This window comes from Haemaphysalis longicornis, unplaced genomic scaffold, assembly GCF_048455015.1.
Source record: "Haemaphysalis longicornis isolate Haplotype H1 unplaced genomic scaffold, Haemaphysalis longicornis Haplotype H1 scaffold_2, whole genome shotgun sequence".
In the NCBI taxonomy this organism is placed as follows: domain Eukaryota; kingdom Metazoa; phylum Arthropoda; class Arachnida; order Ixodida; family Ixodidae; genus Haemaphysalis; species Haemaphysalis longicornis.
In genome coordinates, this window is record NW_027526295.1 from 279,872,219 (window position 1) to 279,882,475 (window position 10,257).

The window sequence follows — 10,257 nt, forward strand, 5'->3', positions numbered from 1 at the left end:
AAAGCTAATAATAACTAGCTGAACCTTAACTCTTCCTACGTATACTCTGGCATAGCCGAGCTAAGCCACTGCTAATTTTTTTTTAAAGTGTTCGCTTTTACCTCACATCTCCTGAACATCGTTTTCATTTGGCGTCTTATAAACAAATACAGCAGTATTCAAAATGCCTAAGGAAATAAAGTAGGAATCAATTTGTTCAACAGCATACTTTAAAAGGCTCAAGGGTGGGAATAAAGGTTTGTCACTCTAGGCAGAGCCACCTTTATCTTCACACTAAGCTAGCCATTGGGTATGGCAAGTGCACTGATCCAACCTTAGACCATTAAAAATACATCTAGCATGAATGTTTAAAGACAGAATTGTTACCATCCATAAAATAAACCAGGGTTACCTTTGTCTTAATACTTCATAAACATAAAAAGAATTTGCGTGAGCATTTGATTGTATAATTGCTTATATCCAGTGTATACTGCCCTCATTAAGTTTGCAGGAGCATGAACACAAGAGGAAACTACCTATGCAAATGACAACCTATGACAACAGTAAAAGTGCCTTGAAAAATTTTATTTACAGCAAGCACCACCAATGTAAAGTGCAGTAAGAAAATGCCTCATTGCATGTAGGGACACGCGGTTCTGCAGCTAGATACAGAAACGACAAGACATTTGCCCTCAGTCCCCCAGCTTGCTCGACCTTGCAATGCCGCTTCTGGCTCTCCTCCCCTCTGGAAGCAGCATCATGGCCTCGGTTTTCTTTTTGGTGCATTTGTGAACAAACATCGGCACTGTGTCCATCCACACTGGGAGGGGCCCCCTCCCAGCCAGCCTCACTGCGAGGTTCCCGGCGGAGTCTCCGTAGCCTTCTTTTGCTTCTGCCGCATCACCTCCGCATCCCTGGAGCAAGTAGAAAAGCAAGGCAAGAACATTTTCCCACGCAAAGTGCAACCACAAGCTCGCAGCCCCTTTCACACTGCAGTTGCACATTTGCGGTCCACACAGTAGGACTGGTTTTGCCTATGCGTGCGCTGCTACGCCACTCCTGTTAACCGGTTTCCTGCGTTTTCCTACACCAAAGCCCAAACACATGCTTGGCAGAGGTTGCAGGGCACATGAATGAACCAATGCACGAGGAAGCTTAGTTTGGTTTGTATTGGCCACATATTACAAATACTTGCAAGAACTATTGATTGGTTAAACTACATTCTTGCGTGGGGGGCCACCATATTCATCACAAAGTGCAATCTCACAGTTTTCTTTGCTCAACCCAAAGCAGCTATGCAAGAAATGGGGACTAGCCAATGGCTAACAATTCCACATTTTTGCGGTTATAGCACCTTCACCTACTTTTCAAAAAAAGAAAAAGAGTGGAGAAAAAGTTTGCATGTGAATCTAAGCACCCCTTTTCTAATCAACCATCACAAGGTGGTTTTCAGATGTGTGGAAGTGGGCTTGAGTTGACGTTGTGGCAAAGTCATTCATGAAGATTTCAATTACAAACCGCTTCAACAGACCAGAAGACTGCCTACTGGGGATACTGAGATCGGCGGCCCAAGCGGCACAACTCGAATGGTAGTGAGGGTAAATGGTGGGTTCACTGTCTGTAAGCATTTTTCTTTTGAATGTTTGCCAAATAAAACATTATTCCTTTTCCCGTTGATCCACTGTCGTAAGTGCTGTGTACGAACCTCTTCTATGCCTGAACCTATAGGCACATTTTTGCCGTTTCTTTAGTGTTTTGAGTGCGTGCGGAGTTTGAGTGATGAGCTCAATACTTCCTTTTCAACCAACCACTCGACAACAAACATTTATTGCTTCAAAAACGTTCTACCAGCCCAAGCGCGCGCTTGCGAGCAGGCACCTATGCCTGCTTTTTTGTGGCACCAGACCTGAACTAGACCCCTCCACGTTGTGGAGAAAAGGAGAAAACTCCCCGGCGGTGTCGTGGCACATATGCTCAACGTCGACCGGCAGTAATTCCGTAAGCAACGGGGCATACATGTTTGTCCTCACTGGGAAGTTCTACTCCACCATTCTCACTGCTACAAAAAGAATATTCACTAAGTTTCCAGCCCATCTTTTTTTTTTTTTGGTGGTAAACCATCGACGAATGCAAGATCTGTGTCATAATACATGCCTACGATTTTCCCACCGACACTTATTACAGCTGAAGAAAGGGAACTGTCAGTGTGTATCCTGTGTTTACTGTTCACTAGGTAACCCTTTTCGTGCCTTGGTATCTTGTAAGCCATCCAGAGCAGGCGAAATGACAGTGCATTTTGTTGAACACGAACACCAATGTCGCCTTCTATTCTTGTGCAGTGCAGGGATTTCTTTGAGCCATTGCGGCTTGCTGTCCCTCTTCGCAGCTAGCACCTTATGAGGATAAGCCCTATATATATTGATGACCGCATATTTTGTTGACAATTGGATCAGCACTGCAGTTTAAACCCGTCAAATTTTTTCGTGACTTGCTGCGGCTACTAAACTTATTAATAGCATGAAAATGCTGCTTGTTGACAGCTCACTACAAGGAAGTCACCACTGCAACCCCCGTATTCACAAACCTACCTTAAGTATCACTTTTACCTCCCGACACTCTTCGGCGTCTGGACGAGTCTCAAGAATTGAGCATACGCAGAAAGGCTGCCTTTTCACGACCTTATCGACCTGAAAAGTAAGCGCTACTCAGGGTAGCTCCCGACCTACCTTAAGTGTGCCTTTCCCTGACCAACATCGCAGACTACGATGATAGCTTAGCTGAGGTGTCGGATTTCGAGTGTTGTTCACGAGAAATTGATAAAGCTGTTGAGGAAAGAAGCAGACCAGCTTGGGACGTTATCACCATCATGGGTTAGAGAAGAAGAGGTGGGAATAAAAGGCGTTCTGAGCGTGGCCATGGCCCGGGGCCCAGTTCCTCAACATTTGATGCCGTGAAACCTGGGAGGAATGGCCCAGTGGACTGCCTGACGGCGCAGCGCGTCTCCAAGGCTCGCGAGGCCTGGGAAACTCCTGGTTGGGATACTTCGTGATTCCCTCATCTCGGAGGCCTTGCCCTTGGGCGGCGCCCGCCACGGCTGGCTGATCGACGCTCCACACCACCCACACAGAACCCAGAGACAACCCACAAGCAGACCTGACCTGATGCGGCGGTCTTCGAGGACTCTAGGCCTGGGCCCGTTTGCCCGTACGCACAAGTTCCCGATTAAGTCGCTTACGAATAAGATGCCAATAAGTCGAAGACGGCCACAGCAAATAAGCCGGTGGCCAGAAAACCCGACGGAAACGCTACCTTAAACGAGCGTTTGTATCAGTTTCAGGCAAACGACTTATTACCTAGACAGCGCTAAAGTTGTAGTTGAGAACTTATTCCCGCACTTATCGCGTTCGGGCAAACGGGCCCTGGGATCCTTTGGAAGCTACCCAATTCTGCGAGCCTCGTCATCGAACCCTGCCTGCCGCTCGTGCTCGTGCCTAGGACACCCGGTCGCCTGCGTTCGCGCCGTCTGCCATGGAGGAACTACGCCGCCACCGCGACATTGTGAGGGAAGCCGTCACAAGGGGCGTAGCCGCCATTCAATTGCTGCTGCAGGATCCGCTCACGTCGACCGGCCAGATCCGATCGCACCTGCGCGCCGTAATAGCAGGTACGAGGCATTGAAGTCTCTGGATACGCGCATCCTTGAGATAACCGATGTGAACGAGCTGGGAGCCGATTTGTTCGAGAGCTATGAGTACGACGAAAAGGTCGTCACGATCCGTACACAGGTGTACCTTGCCAGACCATCCGCAGTTCCTTCGGTAGTGGCTGCTCGGAGCACCAAACCATGACTCCGCCGTCACGCGGCACGGCAACACCGTGGTGCCCTCCGGTGAGAGCAGCACAGCCGTGGAGGCTGACAAGGTGGCGAACGTTCCCGCTGCGTGTGAGCCGTGCGGTTCTGACTGTGGGAACGTCCTCTCAGCTGCCGACGAGTCTGACCCCCCACAGAGACCAGCGGAGAGCACGACCAATTCCATTGAGGCACAACTGGGTGTATCCAGCCGCCCGCCCAGCGGTGACTGCGTCGTCGTCCAGGACAGCCACGGAACTGACCTCTCCGAGGACCCCATGACCACGATGTACGGTGATGCGGACCCGTCCAGCGTGATGTTCTCCGACGCTTCGAACATCGCTTCCGCTCGTGGGGGTTCCTTGCTGAGAGAGCACGTGGTCGTTAAGTGTCGCGAGCGGCGCCGTTCCCACTTGTACAACAATGGCCGTGTTGCTCCCGGCGCCGGCTTCTCCGTTGCCGTCTCCGCTTGAGTCAGCGCTACCTGGTATCCCCAACTCGGATTGGCGCACCGCCCTTCGTTTTGGATCGCACGAACCGTCAGGTGACCCTGGTTGCGGAGGGCTCGTGGACAGCAACCGGGCAGCTTCAACTACCGCGCTTGGCGGCCCCCTGGGAAACTCCTGGAATTCACCCCATCAGCTGCCACGATCATCGTTCCTGAGGCATGGGGGCGCAGTTTGCGATCATGATGTGCGCACACGAGTGAGCAGCTACCATCTCTGCCACCCAGCACTGGCTACGTGCGTGCCTGCGGCGGGCACAAGACTGAGCTCGTCAGTCTGAGGCGACAGCCCAAGCAGGGCGAGTTCCCCTATGATCCTGGCGGCTACGACGAACCGGGAGAACAGGACGGCTACCGACGCCCCGGGAATCAACTTAGTGCCAGCAATGACCTGCTTGCTCACCAGCGCTTCCTCGCCATCAGCCACACCACAATGTTCACTGAGTATGGCGAAGAGGAGCCTGCAGCCATAAAGGAAGCTTGCGTGGAAAAGGAAGCAACTCACGACCTGAGACCGACCGGCTCAACGAATCACAACCAGAATGCTGAACTGGCTGTTATCTTTGTGGTATTTCCTGCGCGGGTCCTGTGCATGTCTGTGTGCATGAATCATTGTCGTGGGCGGGAGTGTGTTGAGGAAAGAAGAATACGAGCTTGGGACATTATCACCATCATGGGTTAGAGAAGAAGAGGTGGGAATGAAAGGCGTTCTGAGCGGTGCCATGGCCCGGGGCCCAGTTCCTCAACAAAACCAACAAAGAATGAAGAGCTTTCTGTAAACAAGAACGATCCACACACATGCGTGCTGCCTGAAGACTCCTTGTTTACAAGTTTACATTTGCTTGATGGATGCAGCGACCTTTGACAATGCTGTTTTGTGCGTTGCCGAATTGCTCAGAGACATCAAAAATGCACTTGCTCTCGAGAAATTTCATACCTATTTCCTCGTTAGCGCTAATAAAAAAAATTGAGAGCTGGCAATACAGTGAAGTCCAGCTCGCTGGATTATATTGTTTGCCATGGCGAATGCCAGCCTAGTAGATGGTTGGAGCGCACCTCTCCTGCCACCGGATGGTGACATGAGTGATAGTAGCACAGCCACAGTTGAGCAGAGTGCCCTCTTTAGGTGTTGCACGCTCCCTAAGTATGCACGAAGCAAGCATATACAGGAGGGGAAATGCCCACTGCAGTGGGTGCAGGTGAGCGCCCACATAATGTCCCAATGATTACTGTTGTGGACTATGAAGCTTCGCAGCTGCGACGATGAAGGATATGATAGCGGCACCTAGCTGTGATTCTGCAGTCTGCAGCATTAGCCGCAAGGCATCAGTTGCCATGCGCTCGAGCTGCTACGTGCCACGGGCACAGAAGGGGCATTAAGCCGATGTAGCACGCGTGTGCACGCGGCACGGCCACACCAGAGATTGCCTTTACAGGCAATCTCAACCACCAAAGCATTCAGTGCACTTCGACTGCATCAGCGTCGCAATAAGGCTGCACTGCCACTCTACAGTGCACCAGTAACGTCAAAGCAGCGCTCAAACCTTCTACTGCGTAGTACTCAGCCAATGAAATAGGCACATTCACCGATTAACATCACGTAACTCTTTGCCAACTCTCACACTACACCAAAAGGTTACACACACACACACAAAAAAAACGTCTTCACACAGTCCTACAGAATGGAAACATTTATATAGGCAAGTGCAGAAATTAAACATTCTAGGTGGAAATGCACATCACAGTACCTGTTGTAACAGCACCATTCAAATATGCACACAAAAGAAAGCGTTCCAAAATGCACATAGCATTTTTCTTTTCAGTTCTAGATCTGGGAGGTTCAAAAATGCATATTAAGTGGGCCGAAACTACAATCTCACCGCAAAAACAATCTTTGAGAAGTAAACTGGTATAACAAAGTTTGAAAATGACCCCTCCAGGTTTCCCCCCACCACAACTCCAGAAAAAAAAATAGAAAAGAAAGCTAAAAACGTACATTTTTCTTGAAGATCAGATATCCACATTCGTACAAGATGACTGCAGAGTAATTTGGGATCAATAAAATTTGGCAACTTTGCCATGCTAACCGAAAACCTGTCACCCCATAAAAGGTATTGGCAAAAAATGGCCACGTGACTACAAAATCGGCTGAATGAAATCCGATCACACACATGAAGCCCTCGCAGTTAGATTATTCGACTCAGCCCGCCATAAGCTAAATAACGTTGCGTAAAAATGGTAAATGCGACGGGGCGTTCACGACTTGTCCACCAGATCGCATGGATGCTTTCGCACAGCTCACCTATGCCGGCGTTCTTCGAGAGTTAGGCCCTTGTTGCCGTTTTTGTCGTTTGCAGCCTTTTTTTTCGTCAATTCCTGCTGCTTCTTCGCGTTCTTGGCGCGGGCCAGCTCTCGCTGATTCCCACCTGCAACAAGAACGCGGGAATCCTTTTGTGTTCGTTCTAAATATACACGCGGAAGGGGAGGATAACAAGGCCGCGTAAATCACGACCTTTTAGCGCGTGGCAGTCTGAGAAAAAAAAAAAAAAAACGCGTTAATAATCGCCGAAATGCACAGGCAGCCCAGCTTCAGCGTTAGCAAGCGGACGCGAAGCAATCAGAAACTGTGTTCCCAAGAGCTTTGAAGGCGTTGACAACAGGAAGGAACAATTAATTTACGAGAGGGAGACGAGCTTTGCTACTTCCGTGGCACGAGCGAAAAAAATGGGAACACCGCCGTCGTTGCGCGTTAGGCCTAGAAGGTGGCATGGGCTACTTACGAGTCATTGCGCTGTTTTATAGGAGTAGTAAATCTGCGGTAAAACGAAGAACCTCCAGCGGAGAGTTCCTCTCGTTGAAGGACGCCCAAGTGAAGTTCAGTTGAGGATTTCCCACTGGGAGAGGAAATCACGACCGGAGTCGTACAGCGGAACGACGGATCACGATACGCTGAGCGACCCAAGGTTGCCACCGCCACTTCGGAAACCGCCGTCCCGCCGGCGCTAGCAGCGCTAGTGGCAAAACACAGCGCTAATGTCTAGCATCCGCCTAGTGGCGAATTTAACAGGTAGGATATTTTTGATTGCGGTAATATTACGGGAAATAATCGGTAATTCGACGCGCAGCATTCTCTACTCGCTGCCAGTAAATAACTTCGCCCGACACTGGCCACAAGAAAACCATAGCTAAGTCGACCACAATCAAAAGTTTGCGACTGGTTGTGATTTTCGTCACGCTAGTCACCAATCAAATTAATTTTTCTATGACACTGTATTCCTGACAGCTTCTAAAAAATCTTCGAAATTACCGATGTGGACTCAAACTTTTGTAGTATTACAAATACAGGAAATACCTCATAAAGTTTCATACTTGCATGAAACTCTGTAGAATATTCATAGAATACTCTTTCCTCCATGTCTCGTAAATTGCCTTCTCAGTTGTGCATAGTGTGTTGCGACGATAACTGGAACACTTTAAAAATTTTTCCTGAGCGATCCGCCGCTCTGTTCACGCTCAAACTTCACACAAAGGTCGCGTTTTGTGGTCTATTTTGTTTGACACCGGGAACAACAACGGTAGTTACCAGTTTATTCTGAAAATAAATAAAAACGATTTTCGCCTATGGGAAAATGGCGGCGATTTGGACGTGCGAGCCAGAAAACCGGGTTTTCTGATCGTCTGTTAGCTCATTTCTAGGTGCATTTTCTGATCGTCTGCTGCACCATTTGGCTCCGTACGTGAATCCCAAACATGCGTTTCACTCTGCAGGTGGTTCCGTCGTTCCAACATCAACTTGCGCTGGCTCGCACGTCCAGATCAGCGGCCATTTTCCCATAGGCGAAAATCGTTTTTATTTATTTTCAGAATAAACAGGTAAGTACCGTTGTTGTTCCCGGTGTCAAACAAAATAGACCACAAAATGCGACCTTTGTGTGAAGTTTGAGCGCGAACAGAGCGGCGGATCGCTCAGGAAAATTTTTTAAAGTGTTCCAGTTATCGTCGCAACACCCTGTATGTAGTAGTAAAGCAGGCACTAAGGCATTTATATTAGCATGTAAAACCTCTACATTGCCCAGGAAAGACATGTCTTTCCAGCTTGCAGCAGAATGGCTTAAGCATTTTTTCAACAATTTCCTCTTGGGAGACCATGCAGAATATTTCACCAATGGCTGTTTTTTGTATGCACTGAGTCTGGAATGATAGAACATGACTGATTCAAATTATCACCACCAAGACGGATCAAGACCAACCTTTTGGGGAGTAAGGGAGAGACGCACGTACTGTTTGGTTATTGGTACTGCTAAAATTCCTCCGCACGCTTTACCTGGCCCTTAACGTGGAGGAAGGGGTTATAGCCCCCCACCCGTACTCTCCCGCTAGGACCCGCCACTATGACCAATCAAGAGTTCCTGGGCCAAATATAAGTACATACACTGCGCGAAAATCTAAATGGATTGTTCATAAATTTGCTTGAACAATCAGCCATGACGGTTGTCTTCACAATCCCAGTTAATGCGCGCGAACAGCAAATGCCTTTTAACAGCGAAGCTGGTCAGCAAATATTTTTTCTGCCACAGTTAAAATTACCAAGAAAATGTTGAGCGCTCGTGTGTGCATACTTTGCGACAACCGTCCAGCCAATGTTGTGCCCAGCGTCCCCGGCGCACGTTTGTCAAGTCAAGCGTACCCTTTGTCAAGCCAAGACCTTTGGCAGATTGGCCAAAATTGGCCAAAAAATAAAACTCCAGCGCTCGCTGTAATCGTTACAACACTTGCTCGGACCCAGAAAGACCGTAGTCGTGGCAACACTTCTCGGAACAAGGAAGGAGGACACGTCATAATGTACGCCCCTCCTTGTTGCACTCCTTTTCGGATAGGGAATCTATCCCTTTGTTTGTGAAGGGCAATTCTGCCCGTGCATTCCTCCTATATGTCGTCTAGGGGTCTTACATAGGTCTCCTCTATTCCTTGGTCCTTATATAAATTATAAATATATAATATATAACTATAATATATATAATATATAATTATAAATGTCATGTAAAGCGGCTTATTACACTCTGCACATTTTTCTATTACTTGGTTGATAACATTGATGCGATCCATTGTAGAGTATCCTTTTCTAAACCCAGCCTGTTCCCTGGGTTGTTGGAAGTCTAGGCTGTCGTTTATGCGGCTGACTATTACCTTGGTAAACAGCTTGTACACTACTGACAGAAGCCTGATGTGTCTGTAGTTTTTAAGGTCTTTGTTATCTCCCTTCTTGTGACTTAAAATTATGCTGACGTTTTTCCAGGCTTTGGGTTTAAAGTCCTTTTAAACATTGTGAGAATAGTTTAGCAAGCTGTTCTAGTATTATATCTCCACCCTCCTTTAGAAGGTCTATGGTTATGCCGTTGTTGCCTGCAGCTTTTGCTATTTTCATGTCCTTAAGCGCCTTTTCCGCTTCCTCTTTAGTTGATAGCGGGACGTCACAAGCTAAGCTTGTAGGATCAGTAGTTTCCCTTGGGTTACGTGGCTGCCGTACAGCTTGTGTAGAATCGCTCCACTATTTTTGTTATCTCGTCCATATTGTGCAATATATTGCCCTGTTCAGCTACATTCTGTCTCTGCCAATAGCCAGCCTCCTCCTTTTTCCAAGATTTCCTCGATGACCACCATGTTGTACACAAGAATGTCATTTGTATTACTTCTGTTTATCAATTTTGACAACTCCGCTAACTTAATTTGATCCACCGTAGCGGACAATTTCATGTTCTGACGCTCCACAATAAGCTTCTTTGTTTGCCGAGTTAGTTTTCCGGTTTGTTTCCAACATGCTGCTCCTCCAATACCACTGCTGACCCTGTGATTGCTGTTAGGTTGTCATTTAGGGTGTCAACACTGTCCTCGTTTTTAGCTTCTAAAAGCGCGACTTTGTTTT

General features: G+C 48.0%; 1 protein-coding gene across 1 annotated transcript; it reads right to left on the reverse strand.

Moving 5' to 3' along the window:
• Positions 1 to 543: 543 nt before the first annotated feature.
• LOC144170759 (putative SERF-like protein) lies at positions 544 to 7,345 on the reverse strand. The gene is made up of 3 exons (XM_077700744.1): positions 7,115 to 7,345; positions 6,637 to 6,760; positions 544 to 893 (listed from the first exon to the last, which is right to left on the reverse strand). Exons 1-3 carry the CDS (start codon positions 7,119 to 7,121, stop codon positions 827 to 829), a joined length of 198 nt encoding a protein of 65 aa, XP_077556870.1. The 5' UTR covers positions 7,122 to 7,345; the 3' UTR covers positions 544 to 826.
• Positions 7,346 to 10,257: the final 2,912 nt, after the last annotated feature.